This window comes from Gymnoscopelus braueri (assembly GCF_963280865.1).
Source record: "Gymnoscopelus braueri genome assembly, chromosome: 11".
Taxonomy (NCBI): domain Eukaryota; kingdom Metazoa; phylum Chordata; class Actinopteri; order Myctophiformes; family Myctophidae; genus Gymnoscopelus; species Gymnoscopelus braueri.
Window position 1 is genome coordinate 32,302,602 of NC_137613.1, and position 18,656 is coordinate 32,321,257.

Here is an 18,656-nt window from a genome sequence, read left to right on the forward strand (position 1 = left end):
TTGAGATAAAGTATCATAGTTAACCTTCCAACATGCTGTGATGATGTACAGTATATTGTATCAATAAAAATAATCATAATAAAATTGGAGTTAACATTGACATTAATCTACACAGCATTGATAAACCCAGCAAAGTATAATGTATAGAAATGTAAACCCAATATTGAATCTTTAGTAATACAAAACCTTATAACCATATGCACCTGTGTATAATTACACTGATTGGCATGCATGACAATTGGCACACATGACTGGCAAAAATGTAAGGTAGTTACACAGAATCTATACAACAAGCAGAGGAACACTGTCAGAACAAAGGACTAGTTTGCAGTGGTTCCCAAACGTTTTAGCTCGAGATGCATATAGAAGGTTCGTGTCTCTCCAGCACCCAAACGTACAAAACAACATTATAAATTAATCACTTAAGCTCTACTTCAACAATAGTGAAAATAGCCAATCTACAAGCCCACAACACATCACAATGTGTCATGAGCTTGTTGATATGTTACTTTGAATTTTGTTTTGAATGTTTTTTTTATCTTTTGAAATAACGATTTAAATATATTAATAAGATATAAACTATGTCTTACCAAACTATGCCTTATGCCTTACCAGGTATTGCAGGTGAGCACCGCTTGGACTTTGCTCACTAGGTAGAAGAGAATTAAGATAACGATTGATGAATGATGATGATTAGGGGACTATTGACTAATGAACTAGTGACCTGCCAGTATGTGGGGGCCGGCCAGGTGAACTTCATGTGTTATTCCAAGAATCTGTTGAACCTGGAAGATAACCATCTCTGAAAGAACATACACAGTAAAATCCTCAGTCTTAATTTTACTTTTAAGTGTACAAATGTAACCAAATGGACGCTTAGAGTTCCATTTGGGTCTTTGGTCACTTTACTGTGTGTGTGTGTGTGTGTGTGTGTGTGTGTGTGTGTGTGTGTGTGTGTGTGTGTGTGTGTGTGTGTGTGTGTGTGTGTGTGTGTGTGTGTGTGTTTTGCAGTAATGTGCAGCTCTCTTCCAAAGGGCCTGCAGGGGGCAGCATTATATTGTCTATCAAAATGCTACACAAGGGTCTGGTTTGGTAGTTTTATACCATCATGTGAATCATTGCAATATATACAAATATTACACACAACAGTCAGATTCAGACAGATAGGAAAATGCTTTATTTTCAATAATTTCAAGTACAGTACAGTAATATATACAAGAAATGTGCGTGGTCATAGGCTATGTGACAAACAACCCAACATTAAGCAAAACATAATTTATGCAGGTCCTGAATAGGTACAAATATTATTAGTGCAATAGACATTGTGGGACATGCATTCAGATACCTGTGAGAATATTGCATTTACTAAATGTGATATATCACAGGTTACTGTGTCCCTGACTGAGAGGGTGGAGGAATACAGGAACTAGTTCAAAACCCAGCTCATGACATCATGCAGTATGTCAGTAAAAGGTGTAACCATTAACAGCATTTGGGCTTCATTATGGATTGAATTTCTAAATAGACATAGTTGTGTGCTTACATTAAATGGAATGAAGGTTGGAATCGGGGTGCTACAGTAGTTAATGTGAAATTGAAAGCCAATCATTATAATTACAGCCACACGTTATTTGAAGATCAACAACTTAGCTTGTCATGATCTCATGATAGTGTTTCTTACAACATCCTTAGTTATTTTAACCACATGAACCCTAACGTCACTGGGAATATCATAATAGGCAAACATTGGGCAAAATGTGCAATATGTTGTATGTATTTTATTTATTTATTTATTCATGTTTATGTACCTTCTTTTTACTATTGTAGGATGTATCCTCTTTTTGAACAACAAAATCCCAATCCCTGTTGATCAGCTATTATAGGTAAAGAGATTTGGTGTAGAGGGAAAGGGGAGGGGTTCAAGTATAGACCCGTGGGGGACTCCGGTCAACTAAGTATAAAAGGGTTTAAGTGGATTAGGTGCTCAGATTAAGATTCAAGATTAATGTTAGTATCCTTTTCTTCAGCACAGCACAGCCTGGGAAAAATATATTGATGCAAAACATTTGAAAGAAACCTTGACATCCAGTTTCAAACAATCCATATGAGGTCAGGTTAAGCTATGGTTGCCTCTGTTTCTAACACATATGATACCATGGTTTAGACATTATTACACTTTACTCTATGAATCATTAATACAACTTGGAGGTGCTTTCATTCCCCTCCAGTGTGTCAATGAATGACTGATACTGTATATTTGAAGTCATCCTTTTTTTTGCCGGAGGCACAAAAGAATGGATGTCTTTTAGCAATTCTACTGAAAATGTAATAGTACAAAAACATAAAAAAGTGTACTGTACTCTATGGACATCTGGGGGACAGACAGTGATTGCTATAAAGGGCAAATAACTTTCACGCATTCACTATTTATAAATCTTATACATTATAGCAAACTGTTATATTTTAATATTACCTGATGTAATGTCAGAATGTAGGTGGATTTTAATAACGAATTAATCTGTCAGCTTGCTTCACCAAGTTTTTATTTAATACTATGTCTATGGGTCATGGGAAGAGACATTTAACAAAGGTGCTTGAATGCTTGACAACTTCAATAATAATGTTTTAATTTGTAAACTTTTAAACATGATCATTTCTGTCTGTTGTGAAAATAGACAAAGAGGAAGTAACATAAGGCATATCCAGGGATTGCAAGACTTGGGATCCCCGCCAAAATAAAGATGATCACATTTATCCATGGTGGGTATGGTACTGATGCCAGAGAGGGGAATTCCTCCTAAAATCCATCCAGAAATATAATGAGCACATTGAGCATGTACAGTAAGCACTATTGACAATGGCGTACATGATGGTTAACCACTTTAATACTGGCATCCATATTTTGGGCATTTCGTTATACATTAGGCAGAAAGAAAATAGCAGATCTACACTCTTTTTTTTTTACTTGGGAGTTTTGGAAAATTGTGGGAACATTTTGAAAGATTTTGAAGAATTATGGAAAATAGGTGGTTAACTATAGCTGGCATACTGTAGATCAAGGGTTCCCAAACTTACCAAAAAAAAAGGCAGCGACCCCCCGAAATAATCCTATTTGAACTGGGGACCCGCCACCCTGACAAGCACTTGGAATTGTAGGCATTACATTTAGTTTGACTCGGTTCCACAGATAAGTATTGTGAAAATAGCCGAAAACTGAGGACCGCAGGCTGATGCAGCTGGGCCCGAGGTTGGATGGAAGGGGCAGGGATGAATGCAGGGATGATCATTTGCTTATCACATACCCATAGCCGTACTGTATTTCTTCACAAAGACAATGAGAAAATAGCATATGATTTACACTGTAATTTCATATAATTTCTTTTTCCTTAAATTTTTTTTTCATTTAGAGTAGCCAATTATTTTGTACCCCCTTTTTCTCCCCAATTTAGTCGTTATGCCAATTAATTCCTCCCCACACACATTTCTGTGTTGTCACTGCTGTTGTATCCTAGACTCACTCGTCAGTGAGGAGCCCCCACCGGGAGGACCCCCCTCCCCAACACTCCTCCCTGACAGGCGCCACCCCAGCCCGTAGGAATACATGCAGTGACAATTATCACCGTCTCCACCCGGCGTCCCTCCCCCAAACACAGGATGCCAATTGTGTTCGCACAGACGGCCGGCAAAGCCGGATGCACCACGGTCGATTCGAATCCACAACCACCGTGGTGGTGGGCAGGGACTTCACCACTGCGCCACCCGAGCGCTGTAATTTCACATAATAACATTACATTACAGGAACTGCCCTGACGAAGGGAAACGTAGCTGAGAACGTGACAGGTCCTATGGCATTTTGTTGAACCGTCGAAGGTCGCTACAGTAGCTGTTTTCTGCTCTGTGTTTAGGTTCCTTCACACCATAAATCAAGTCCATTGTCTCCTCAGCTGTGAATTCTATCGCACCGTCGTTAACAGTTATCAGCCCCACAGCTGATATGACTTATCATCCTCTCTGTTCTTTTATCATTCCCCTCACCAAGGGCAAGTAAAGGCTGGGTATGTGATAAGATATAGAATTGTAGAGGAATAACATCCTCAGATCATGAAGATAATTATAAGAGCAAAACAAAGCAGCTGACAAGATGGTTGAAAAGGAAAGGAGGAAAAACACAAAAACAGGATCAGGAAACTATGTAAAAATATTTTCATTAGCTTACAGAGTTGGGGTCCCAGACCAGGTAGGTGAGCTCCTCTTGAAATTCGGTTGCCAGGTAGAACAGGAAGATGACAAGGATTATGAGTGGACTGATGACTCTCCATGTGGCCTGCCAGTAGATGCCGGGCTTATGTCCAACCATGAACTCCATGTCGCTATTGAATCTGAGAACCAATATTTATTTGTTAATTAATATTATCATTATCATTAATATTATCATTATTATTTCTAACCAATACATGGAAAAACCTCATTGCCATCCAGGTAATTTAAAAGATCTGACATTTCTTAAACACTCTATTGCTCTAGTACAGTACATGGTAGGAATTGTTTGCAGTGGATTGCACAAAATGAAGACACTAAGCAACTAGAAAAAGTGCTCCTCGGAGCACAGGTCTCCGCCAGGTCAGGTACGTTATTGTGGCCTCCTGGTGGCGCTATAATAGGCCAATGTCAAAAGGGTGCCATTTCTTATTAGGCCTTGCACGACAATCGGACACTGCATTCATGATTTGAGGCATTTTGTTCCAAAAATGTGGTTTGCTAAATTAGACCTGCTGGTGGCGCTATAACAGGCCAATGTGAAAAGGGTGGCATTTCTTCCTGGGCCAAGTGGGAATCTCTGTGGAGAATTTCACGGAAATCGGATGCTGCGTTCATGATTGGAGGCATTTTGTTAAAAATGAACCAATCCTGCAAACTTTGGGAGCCAATCTTAGCCAATCAGGATGGAATCTGGTAAATCGGACAGATCCGTGATGATCACATGACTATAGAGATACTGTGTACTGATTTGCGTGTTTTTTGGAGAAAATCTGTAGGAGTCATATCCAAAAATGTGTTTTGCAAAAGTCGGCCTCATGGTGGCGCTATGACAGCCTGATCTGAAAAATGTGGGGCAGAGATTCTGCTGGGACATCCAGGGAGTGTGTGTGTGCAGTTTCACAGCGACCGGGCCAACGGTGGCGGAGATTAGCTGGTCGCAGACAAGGACGGACACACACACACACGGACGGACGGACGGGGGGCAAAACATACTCTCTCGCCATGCCTTTCGGCCTGGCGGAGACAATAAGAGGAAGTCCTTGTGACCTACAGTACCAATTGTAACCACTAACCTGTCTATGCCATAGACGTAGACAACAGATATCATCTCAAAGAAGGCGATGGTCAGAAGGGGGATGGAGCCAGCAAATTTGTCGAAGAGAGCAAGCCAGTAATTCCCTGACTGCTGAGCAAACAGGAGGGCAATGATGAAGCTCACGATGCATGTTATACCTGACACACACACACACACACACACACACACACACACACACACAATTGACTCCTGTGTATTTGATGGATAGTTGATCTTAGATACTGGGATGAGCTAAAACACTCACCAGTTAAAACTTCTCGGGTCCACTTTCGGGGAAATATGTTTAGGTCTTGTAAGGGAACCACGACTCCCTCGATGTTACCAAACATGGTGGACAACCCCAGACAGAAGAGCATGGTGAAAAACAGAACGGACCAGAGAGGAGAGATGGGCATCTTGGCAATGGCCTCTGTGAATACAATGAATGCCAGACCTGTTCCCTCCACACCCTGGAGAAACACAGTTACAATTCACATAATAAAAGAAAATAAGAATTAGGGAGCTGCAGCTTGGCCTTGATATTCATAGGGAGGCTGACCATTGACACAGGTTGCTGGCTCACTCCCTAGCTGACAGGAGGGTGTAATCCAGCTGTAAGCTGGTGAATGGAGTGGGGGTTTGTTTTAAGGTACATGTACAGTGCCTACTAACTCAAGCAAAAGTGCCCTTGAGCAAGGCACTGACCCCAAAGTTTTCCAGTGGTGCTGCACCGCAGTTGACCTGCGGTGAGACCTCTCTAGTACAATATCTATGTAGGGAATTGTGTTTATGTGTAGCTAGGAAGGATATGCAAAAATACACATTTCAATTACCATATGGTACTTAACAATAAGTGATTCATCTTATAAAATAAGAATTACAAGACTGGGATAATGTAGGATAACAGTGGTTACCTCACTGAGTAGCTTCTGCAAGTCACAGGTTTCAATGTTCAGTCTGTGAACAACATCTGGATCGGTGCCGTTCAGATGGTTCAAAACAGTCTCGTAATTGTCTGGAGTGATGCTGCCCTCAGCTAGATCAAATCCATTCAACAGCGCCATTATGTTCCTGGAGAGAACAAAATTGTGTTACCCCCAAAAATTATATTGTCTATCGTTTAGTAGCCATTGCATCAAAGATGTACTACTGCTGATGATGCCTTAAATTCTATTCTAGCGTTCACTAGAACACTGGGAACTATAGCCTGGTTTCAGATCTTGGATTCAGCACTCGATACAAGCTATTGGGAACCTCTTAAACTATCTCAAAACCTTGAAGTGTTTGAAAGACTTTCAGCTGCACATGGTGTGACAGTGTGAGGCTGTATGTGATTTTGTTTTAACTCACCCTTCAATACAGTCATCATAATTCTCTGTGGCCCTAAATCCGATGATAGAGTAGATGACCGTGGCGGCATAGATAGAGGTGCATCCAGTGACGACAGACAGGATCAAAGCGTCTTGCTTGCAGTTGTTGCTAGTAAGAATAAGGGTAAAATAATAAGACTAGGAACATAATTTTAGGTAGATAAAGTGTGGCTATCATCAGTCTTTTGAAATCCTTCATACTTTAAAATTACTCTATGGTCATAAAACAGTACAGCGATGTGCATCTCTTACTGAATAGGATTGTAGCTGGAGAAGGAGATGAGACCACCCCATGCCAAACTGAATGAATAGAAAACCTGTGCGCCTGCGTCCATCCAAGTCGTTGGATTTATCAGTTCATCTATCTGAAGGCATACAAAACGTTGCTCTGGATTAAGGTGGAAATTAGAGAATATGTACGGCAGACAATCTACTTTCAAGAGCTTTGGAGTGACAATCGAACCATACATCTGGGGTGAAGAGAAACGTGATTCCACTAAAGGCGCCTTTTAGAGTTAGCCCTCGGATCAGGAAGATGGTCAGCACAACATAAGGCAGGGTGGATGTGATGTAAACTGCCTGAGGTCATAAGAAGGAAGAAACATGGATGACTATCACTAGTCGTAGTATAGTAGAATGGGTGTATCATCTAATCATTCATGCAGATGACAGAGAACTTAACTGACCTTGCCTGTTGTACTGATCCCTCTGATGCAACAGACATAGAGGACCATCCAAGCGCACACGAGACACAATACTATCCACCACTGCAAGCCTCCAGAATCTGATATAGACGCTGAACTGTTCAAAGTCACTCTGTACCAAAAGTAATCTGTCGGGGAGCTCTGCTCACACTCGGGCAAAATACCTGTGTGATGACAAATACTGTCTGCTATAGTAGCATAACATAAAAACAAATACAGTCTACTTCGGAAGTAGACAGCATCTCTTAAAGAAATAATTGATGTACTGTATATTCAATTACCTGTCCCGTTGTCATTGGATGGACACTGGGACCAAGGAACAGAGTCCTGAAAAGAGTTGAAAAGATACCAGATGGTCCAGGCCATTATGGTGTTGTAGTATATTCCAACCAGGAAGGATGCCAGCATCGAGGCTATACCTGAGTGATGGGTGCACCTTTGATTTTAAAATCATATCCTAGCCTGATTTATACTGTATAGAGTATTAAGCATAAATTACAATATGTTGGCTTTGTATGTCTGTATAAGGCCATTGTTTTGCTTTTATGATTAGTGTATTATATGATTGACGTTTAGCTACTTACCAACACCAGTCAAGCAAGGATGGATGGCCCGCCACACTCCCACACTGCCCTTTCTGAGGCGCTGTCCTATGGCAAACTCTAACAGTAGGAGAGGTGTCCCCTCCAGAACCAACAGGATTAGGTAGGGAATGATAAAAGCTCCTGAAAAGTGGAGGAATCCTGGATTATCCTACACAGTGTTGTAGGCCAAAATTCAGCTATTAAAAGTGACTTTAAATAGCTGAATTCTGTTAATCTGAAATCTGCCAATAGGACAGTCTCTCAAAGTCACGTATTAGTTATTACATTATATCTATTATTATTATTATCCTCAGGCATCTGCCATCATATAAATCCAACATTGGCGTCAGGGGGCACCACCTTCCTACGGAATTGCAGGTCCCGAGAGTGGCTATTTCCATACTAAGCTCTGGGTGGTAGAGTAGAAGGACTTCAAGAATTTCTGTGACACCTTGAATTTCCTTAGCTGTCTGAGATATAGGCACTGCCTCGCCTTCTTTGCCACAGACTCTGGGTGCTTACTCTCCAGGTCAGCTCCAGGTCAGCGATGTGCACACCAAGGTACTTGAAGCTTCTTACTCTCTCCACTGGTGTCCCATCGATCCAGAGTGGCATGTATGACCTCTGCTTTTTCTTGCAGAAGTCCACAATAATTTCCTTAGTTTTCTTTAAGTTCAGGGAGATGCAGTTTTCCTGGCACCACTGTGACAGATTTTCCACCTGCTCTGGGTAGGCCCTTTCCTCGTCGTTTGATATCAGGCCCACCAACACCGTGCCATCTGCAAACTTAACAATGGTGTTGGAGCTGTTTTTGTAGCATTACAGCAGAGGGCTCAGTACACATCCCTGTGGAGCTGCTGTGCTGAGGGAGTTGGAAGTTTGACTGCCCACCCTGACTACCTGTGGTCTGCCATGCAGTTAACAAGTCCAGGACCCAGGCACACATAGGGTTCCGACCCAGGTCTTTACTCTTTACTTTGCTGGCCAGCCTGATGGTGTTGAAGGCCGAGCTGTAGTCTATGAATAAAAGCAAGGCACAACCCCCCCACCCCCTCCCTTTGTTTTTGCCAGATCCAGGGGGTCGGGCCTACATTAGGCTTTGTCGGTCCCCCTCTCCAAACGTTTTCGTCCATACATGGGCATAAAAGAGGGGGGCCTACATGAGGCTTTGTCGGTCCCCCTCTCCAAACGTTTTCGTCCATACATGGGCATAAAAGAGGTCTGTCTTCTGTCCTCTTTTTGATTGGCCAAGCTTAGCGTGACGTAGTGCTCTGATCTTTCAACCACTAGGGGTCTGGCAGTACCACGTCTCCTGGTTCCCTTGTTTTTCAAGGTGTGAGAGGGTCACGTGTTAGCCCGTGTGACCACGGCTCCACATTCCCTACACACTAAATAATGTGGATATTCGCACATGGTTATTAACTGTTTTAGATGGAAGATAAACTTTAGGGTCTTTTACCACCACCATTAGCTGATAAGACTAAACAATGGTGGTGTGATACAGTACCTGTACAGTCTAGTTCCATATTTGTTGGTAGGATACAAGGAAGCCATGCATGAATAACTTACTGAAATCACAAATATACTTGAACACAATCGTTTTATTTTTACTCATCATCTTTGGAATAAGCAGTAGCATTATTTCCTGACAGGTCACCAATACAGGCTGCCATCTAAAATGTTTGTGTGACTCTTGTAACACTGGAATGTCCTTAACACCTTACCACTTGTAGGTATTTCCAGTCCTGTGTGTCAGTGAATATGTCAAAGATTCATCATGCCCAAGGCACAAAATAATGTCTTCTAGGTTGTGTTGAAAGTTGAATGTAACAAAAAAAAAGCAATGCCATCTTACCTCCTCCATGGGATTGGCACAGGTAAGGGAAGCGCCACACGTTGCCCAGCCCTACGCAGAAGCCCACGCAGGTGAGGATGTACTGTGCTTTGTTGTCCCATTTCATCCTGTCTGTGTCTCCCTTTTCCAGCTCCTCCAGCTCCTGATGAGAGGGGATTCGGTCATCAAGACCCGGATTTGGAAACACCAGTTTCATTGTGCAGCGATCCACCTCAGTCAGTGAGACTGAATGCAGTTGTTACTATAGGTAGTGCAGTATCTGAAACCCAGTCACTCTCGCACTTTCACTTGCATGACTGAAGGAATATATATAACCGTCTTTTATCTTTTCTCCTCCTGCAACCTCACACATTAACCCCTTCCTTCACTTACTTCACATGCCATTCAACAGCTCTTCACAGGTTCTAAGTCCAGAGTGTAAAACAGATAAACACTTTATAATAATGAATAAACCTAATGACTGGGCGACAATTTCTACAAAAGATGAGATTGTTGCTACTTACATCAAATAGATTGATTTAGACTTTTAGTGGCCTTTTGGGCTCATTTGACCAACTGGATTTATTACAACTAGGCCTATTCCAGGGCCACGCATGTCAGGAATGTACCGAGTGGGGTACCAACGAACATGTGACCAATCGACTAAATATGGAGGTACAGGGATCCCTGATGTCGTGTTGATGACGTACATGGGCATACATGAATGGAGTTATATTGAACACTCTGCCGCAAACCATTGGTCCAACTGCATTGCCAGTCAGCACTGCACACGTTCCGGTTATCTGGGAGTCTGGGACACACTCTAAGTTTGAGATCAATCGGTTGGATGGTGTTACGGACAGACAGACAGACCGGGACAGACAGACAGACCGGGACAGACAGAGACACAGACACACACACACACACACACTAGGGTGGGTGAAGTCTTAGGCATCAAGATATACAGAGGATATCAGTCATCTGTCCTTGCACACAATTAACAGAGAGAGCCTCTGTCCTGATGGCAGCATTTTCCATCTGCTTTGGTTTGTACCATCTTGCCTTCTACAATAAACCATCTACACCAGGGGTTTTCAACTGATTTTGACCAAGGGACCACCATCCTGACTAAGAGCAACATGGGGACCACCACTATTGTGCGTGGTGGGTCCATCCTAGACCCACCCCACACAATAGTGGTGGGGGGTTCATGCACCACAGGGAGCTGGAGAAAATAGCTATAATATCAATATAATATCTAATAAAATACAGTGATTTTGTTTGAATATGATTAAGGATTACTGTGATTATTTTAAGCTCACATTTCATATCACACACACACACACACACACACACACACACACACACACACACACACACACACACACACACACACCATACAGTAAGAACTCCTGTAAGTTATTAAACTATTTTTTTTTTTTTATTGTTTCTAATGCATGTGAACTACAATATCGAGGCAAAATGTTTTTGTTTCTATGCGTGCACAAGAGCTTGAATTATGAATGGTTTAATTATTGTATTTTGTGGAAAGGCTCTGCTACACTAAATGGAACAGAGCCTTAATTATCATTATAACATCTGTGTTTAACCCTACTATTTCATGCCAATATGGCCATTGTTCCTTGGACAATTCCGTGCTACTGTTCTAACTTGTGTTGAATGTTTTTCCATTCAAAAATATTGTATCAATCAAAAATAGAAAATCCACCAGATTCTATTGCTCAAACAGGATGTTGTACAATTCCTTAAAATATGTAGACTACTAGTCCCAGAGGTGATTGTTTTCATGATTGAGTCTTGAGATTGAGGTGATTGAGTCACATATCTTCTCAGATAGTCATAAACATTTTATTTTAAACTTGTGAGGGACATCACTGATTGCTTATTAAGTGCAATAACAGTGGAACTGTGAACAGGTTATATAATGTACAGTACATACATGTTTCATTTATATCTACCAGAAATACAATTTAGACACACACACACACACACACACACACACACACACACACACACACACACACACACACACACACACACACACACACACACACACACACACACACACACACACACACACACACTTTGTGATGTAGCCTACAATTAACACTTGAAATGTAAAAGGCCATAGCAAATATTGCATTACTAGAGGTCAGGTGTATGTGCATGTGTATGTATATCTATTTGAATGAATAATAAAAACCCTTGATGACAATAACCAGTCGAAGTGACGTTAACTTAAAAGGTTAAATGATGGCTGCTTTGACTTGAACATGAAGTTGGACCCTAAAGCTAGCCTGACACTCAGCCTGAATTTTCATTTCGTTTCACTCCTGAATGCGAAGCAAAGGATTCAGGGGGTGGAGCCAGGCTACCCTAAAGCAGGAACTCAAACTAAAAAAAAAAAAACGCAGGTGACGTGAACACATTTAGCGAAGAGACTTTACTTAAAACTTTTCATCACAAGCTCACACAATCACAAGCACATACAAGACAAGCAGAACACTAGACGTGCCTACTATACATGAACACTGAACAGGAAGAAAACTCTGACAAACATAACCGAGACAATAAACCATCACAGCTACCACACAACTCTGCAGTGTTTTAAGTTTCTGGAGCTCATTAGCCAACTGAGCACAGCTGGTGTTCAAAGGTGAGTCCACTCAGGCCAATCAGTGCAGGGAATACAGGGCACAGGCAGTCTCTCAGAGGCCACGACCATGTCCGTGACAGTCTAACCATGACTATACAAATTAATACACAGTAGCAATAACAACAATACCATGTGCGCTCATGTTTCGCACAAAATATAAAGTACACTGAAAAATCCTCACTGTTAACCACATGACCCCTAGCATCCCTATTCTGGGCATGTCATAATAGGTGAACATTAGGCAAAAATAGACAGACATTTGCTGAAAATAGCAGATCTACAAGCTCACAGTGCATAGCATGTTTCAACGCATTGGGAACTTCGGCTATTTTCTGCAAATAGATTTGGTGTAGAGGGAAGAAATGGGGGGCCAAGTATAGAAAACAGACCCGGTCAACAAAGCATACATGTGTCACAAGCTAATCGAAGTGTTTTGCACACCTTATTAAAGACAGGTGAGCAACAGGTACGAAGAATAGACACCCGTCTTCACTATTAAGAATACATGTACAGTATTAAATATTGCAACGTTTTGGTCAAAGACCTTAGTTCATTCTTTACTGAGCAAGTGAAAACAGCATGGTGTCTATTCTTCATTCATGAGAATATAAATGGTCCCAAATGAGACTTATTTTCAAATTTTTACGCTCTCATGCCATTGTACAACGATGTCCCGCTCTGAAAATAGCAAATCTACAAACTACATACTAACGTATGATAAAGTATAAATGAGGCTTCAGAATTAAATATGAGGATTTTACTAGTGCATCCAAGGGGAAAATATAATATTTACACTTTCACTTTTTCACTCATTTCATTTGTATTTTGGCAGAGACGGTGCTGATGGTGTCTTCCCTGCTGTCCTTATTGCAGCATCTGTTGCTTATCAACTTGAAGATGGCATATGCTGGAATTGACAGACTGGGGACTCCAGCCAAGATGAAAATAATAACATAGATCCACGCAGGAAATGGACGCTCTGCCAGGGCGGGGAACTCCGGCTGTGGCCAGAAGGAAGGGAAATATCAGGGTTAAAAGTAAATGACAGTAATAACATTAATAATAATGATAAAGACCAATATCATTTCAACAATAAGGAATTGTATGAATGCATTTCTTCACTTTAGCATTAACTGCCATCTTACCTGTAAATGAAATGGCATTGTACAAATATTGTGATTATACAGTATCTACTTGGTGGAAATGAACTAGGCATTAAGGCTTGCAATTCTGTGGTACTTTTACTTTATTTGTGTATTTTCATTTTTTAGTATGACTCCTAAATATCCTACTAAATATCGTACTTTGTACTCTACTACAATTATTTGACAAGTCTATTGTAACAGTTATCGGCACCACAGCTGATATGACTGATATCATCTTCTCTGTTCTTTTATCATTCCCCTCACCAAGGGCAACTAAAGGCTGGGTAATGTGAAAACATATTGAATTGTAGAGGAATAACATCCTCAGAACATGAAGAGAATTATAAGAGCAAAACAAAGCAGCTGACAAGAAGGTTGTAAAGGAAAGTAGAAAAACACAAAAACAGGATCAGGATGTAAAATATTTTCATTAGCTTACAGAGTTGGGGTCCCAGACCAGGTAGGTGAGCTCCTCTTGAAATTCGGTTGCCAGGTAGAATAGGAAGATGACAAGGATTATGAGTGGACTGATGACTCTCCATGTGGCCTGCCAATAGATGCCGGGCTTATGTCCAACCATGAACTCCAAGTCGCTATTGAATCTGAGAACCAATATTTATTTATTCATTATTATTATCGTTATCGTTATTATTATTATTATTATTATTATTATTACACTTATTATTATTATTATTATTATTATTATTATTACTATTATTTTTATTATTATTATTATTATTTTATCATTATTATTATTATTAGTAGTAGTAGTAGTAGTAGTAGTAGTAGTAGTAGTAGTAGTAGTAGTAGTAGTAGTAGTAGTAGTATAGTATTATAAGAGGACATAGTCCAATTGTAACCACCAACCTGTCTATGCCATAGATGTAGACAACAGATATCATCTCAAAGAAGGCGATGATCAGAAGGGGGATGGAGCCAGCAAATTTGTCGAAGAGAGCAAGCCAGTAATTCCCTGACTGCTGAGCAAACAGGAGGGCAATGATGAAGGCCACAAAGCATGTTATACCTGACAGACACAGACACACGCACGCACGCACGCACGCACGCACGCACGCACGCACGCACACACACACACACACACACACACACACACACACACACACACACACACACACACACACACACACACACACAACAATTTGACTCCAGTGTATATGGATATATTTGATATTAGATACTGGGATGAGCTCAAAACACTCACCAGTTAAAACTTCTCTGGGCCACTTTCGGGGAAATATGTTTAGGTCTTGTAAGGGAACCACGACTCCCTCGATGTTACCAAACATGGTGGACAACCCCAAACAGAAGAGCATGACGAAAAACAGAACGGACCAAAGAGGAGAGATGGGCATCTTGGTGATGGCCTCTGTGAATACAATGAATGCCAGACCTGTTCCCTCCACACCCTGGAGAAACACATTTTATGGTTACAAATCGGATAAGAAAATAGGAATTAGGGAGCTGCAGGTTGGCCTTGAACATAGTGAGGCTGGCTGACCAGTGACTCAAAGGTTGCTGGTTTGGCTGGTTAAGCTGATGAATGGAGGGTGGCTAGTTTTTCCATACATACTGTACATAGGGAACTGTGTTTATGGGCAGTGTATCTAGGATGCAAAAATATACATTTCAATTACCTTATGGTAATTTGCAATAAAGCCGGTCTTCTTAAAATAAGAATTACAAGGCTGGAATAATGTGGGATAACAGTGGTTACCTCACTGAGTAGCTTCTGCAAGTCACAGGTTTTAATGTTCAGTCTGTGAACAACATCTGGATCGGAGCCGTTCAGATGGTTCAAAACAGTCTCGTAATTGTCTGAAGTGATGCTGCCCTCAGCAAGATCAAATCCATTCAACAGCACCATTATGTTCCTGGAGAGAAAAAATTATAGTTACGCCAAAAAATAATATTGTCTTGTTGTTTTATAGCCATGGCACCGAAGATACTGTATACTGTATATGATGCCTTTAGTTCTAATCTAATGTTCACTAGAACATTGGGAACCATAACCTGGTTTCAGATCCTGCATTCAGGACTCGATACAAGCTATTTAAACTATCTCAAAACCTTGAAGTGTTTGAAAGACTTTCAGCTGCACATGATGTGACAGTGTGAGGCTGTATGTGATTTTGTTCCAGCTTACCCTTCCATACAGGCATCATAATTCTCTGTGGCCCTAAATCCGATGATACAGTAGATGACCGTGGCGGCATAGATAGAGGTGCATGCAGTGACGACAGACAGGATCAAAGCGTCTTGCTTACAGTTGTTGCTAGTAAGAATAAGGATAAAAGTACATGACAAACAACATTCATTTTAGGTATGATAATAAAGTGTGGCTATCATCAGTCTTTTAAAATCCTTCATACTTCAAAACCACTATGTTCATAAAACAGTACAGCGATGCACATCTCTTACTGAACAGGATTGTAGCTGGAGAAGGAGATGAGACCACCCCATGCCAAACCGAACGAATAGAAAACCTGTGCGCCTGCGTCCAGCCAAGTTGTTGGATTCATCAGTTCATCTGTCTGGAGGCATACAAAACATTGCTCTGGATTAACATGGAAATCAGAGATTGAATATCTATGGCAGACAATCTACTTTCAAGAGCTTTGGAGTGACAATCAAATCATACATCTGGGGTGAAGAGAAACGTGATTCCACTGAAGGCGCCTTTTAGAGTTAGCCCTCGGATCAGGAAGATGGTCAGCACAACATAAGGCAGGGTGGATGTGATGTAAACTGCCTGAGGTCATAAGGTGGGGAAGAAAACGGAATCGGATATACAGCATGGGTGACCATCAGAGGGGTATAATATCACAGTTATATGTGTATATCAACTTAACATTCCTTAACTGACCTTGCCTGTTGTACTGATCCCCCTGATGCAACAGACATAGAGGACCATCCAAGCGCACAAGAGACACAGTACTATCCACCACTGCAAGCCTCCAGAATCTGATATAGATGCTGAACTGTTCAAAGTCTCTCGGTACCAAAAGTAATCTGTCGGGGAGCTCTGCTCACACTCGGGCAAAAGGCCTGTAGGTGGTGACAAATACTGTCTGCTGCTAGGAAAGTAGACAGCATCTCTATATCTATCTTGTTAAGGAATTGACATAATTATGTCAATGGAATTTGCACAAAGGTATACCGTAGACATACTGCACTGTATATTCAATTACCTGTCCCGTTGTCATTGAATGGACACTGGGACCAAGGGAGGGAGTCCTGAAAAGAGTTGAAAAGATACCAGATGCTCCAGGCCATTATGGTGTTGTAGTATATTCCAACCAGGAAGGATACCAGCATCGAGGCTATACCTGAGTGATGGGTGGACCTTTGACTGTAAAATCATATCCTAATGCCTGATTTATAGCCACTTTGTCATACGATGGAGTTACAAAGTTAGAAAGTCGTTGTATTTCAGTCGTAACGTAAGGCTGTTGTTTTGGTCTTATGATTAATGCATTATGTTATTGACGTTTATAGCTACTTACCAACACCAGTCAAGCAAGGATGGATGGCCCGCCACACTCCCACACTGCCCTTTCTGAGGCGCTGTCCTATGGCAAACTCTAACAGCAGGAGAGGTGTCCCCTCCAGAACCAACAGGATTAGGTAGGGAATGATAAAAGCTCCTGAAAAGTGAAAATTGACATCCTGAATTATCCTACGAAGTTTAGTGGGCCTGCACAGTTAAAGTGCGTTTTCTTCTGAAATCTGTTTATCTGAAATCTGCTACTTGGAGAATAATTATGTTAAGCTATTAGGTATAATGATCTCTGCAGCAGATCCTGAATTGGCCTGTGTGTGTGACGTGTGTGTGTGTGTGTGTGTGTGTGTGTGTGTGTGTGTGTGTGTGTGTGTGTGTGTGTGTGTGTGTGTGTGTGTGCGTGCGTGCGTGCGTGCGTGCGTGCGTGCGTGCGTGCGTGTGTGTGTGTGTCATGGGTAATCCCAGTGCAATCATCCCTCCACGCTATGGGATAAGTGTCTAGCCAATTACGATAGGATGTACCAGACCCAGCAAATTGCTCATATGGATGCATGTGGTGCTATCCATACCATGGATAGCACCACGACACATGGTAACAAACAGTCAGTCAATCAAATCAAGAACACAACCGCCAATCCCGACGGCCTTTGCTGCATTTCACTCCCCATCTCTCTCTCCCCTTTTCCTGTTAGCCTACTGTCCTATCAAATAAAGGCATAAAAAGCCCCCCCAAAAAAAATGTAAAAAGAAAGAAAGAGATGGTAAAACTTGTTTACTACAATAAAGACAACATTTTCAAAGGTTTGTTGTGTTGTTAGCCTGTGTGACAGCTCCACATTCCCTACACACTGGGGTCTAATATGGATATTTGCACATAATTAACTGTTTTTGAAGATCAACTTTAGGGTCTTTTACCGCCACCATTAGCTGGTAAGACAAAAAAATGGTTGTGATACCTGTCTATAGTTCCATGTTCGTCCCTTGGGAGGAGACAAGAAAGCCACTCTTCAATCAATTTAGTGAAATTACCAATTATACAATATATCACAGATATGCTTGAACACAATATCATTTTCACTCATCGCGCTTATTGGAATAAACAGCATTATTTCCTGACAGCTCTAAACTAAAGTCGCAATATAGACTATATCTATAAACATTGGAATGTTTGAGTCTCCGCTCTCCTCTGCAACCTAATCTTCTTAAACATTCAACAAGCACCCATTTATCATAACTTTAAATTAGTGTAGTATATTGAAATGTAAACATGCGGAAAAAGTAAATGTTTGTCCGGCTTTCAGCTGCAACATGGTTAGCCCATAGGGTCTCTGTTCCTCAACACTCTATGAATCATTAATACCGCTTGTAGGTGTTTTCAGTCCGTGTCATTGAATAAGTCACACATTCAGCCTGCCCCAGGCACAAAAGAATAATATGTCTTTTAGATTGTGTTGAAAGTTGAAAGTTAAAAAGGTTTACAACATCCT

The 18,656-nt window shown here is 41.2% G+C and overlaps 1 protein-coding gene across 1 annotated transcript in view; it reads right to left on the minus strand.

Annotated features, from left to right (window-relative positions):
- Nucleotides 1–2,650: 2,650 nt before the first annotated feature.
- LOC308095589 (uncharacterized protein) overlaps nucleotides 2,651–18,656 on the minus strand; it is a gene marked incomplete at both ends in the record, with an annotated part of 28,509 nt that continues 12,503 nt past the window's right edge. The window contains 11 exons of the mRNA XM_080442640.1: nucleotides 2,651–2,797; nucleotides 4,217–4,379; nucleotides 5,334–5,493; nucleotides 14,872–15,076; nucleotides 15,385–15,541; nucleotides 15,814–15,942; nucleotides 16,089–16,201; nucleotides 16,309–16,419; nucleotides 16,534–16,715; nucleotides 16,859–16,996; nucleotides 17,174–17,314. Of these exons, the coding sequence (XP_080298766.1) occupies nucleotides 2,651–2,797; nucleotides 4,217–4,379; nucleotides 5,334–5,493; nucleotides 14,872–15,076; nucleotides 15,385–15,541; nucleotides 15,814–15,942; nucleotides 16,089–16,201; nucleotides 16,309–16,419; nucleotides 16,534–16,715; nucleotides 16,859–16,996; nucleotides 17,174–17,314 (1,646 nt within the window). The remainder of the gene's footprint in view (nucleotides 2,798–4,216; nucleotides 4,380–5,333; nucleotides 5,494–14,871; nucleotides 15,077–15,384; nucleotides 15,542–15,813; nucleotides 15,943–16,088; nucleotides 16,202–16,308; nucleotides 16,420–16,533; nucleotides 16,716–16,858; nucleotides 16,997–17,173; nucleotides 17,315–18,656) is intronic.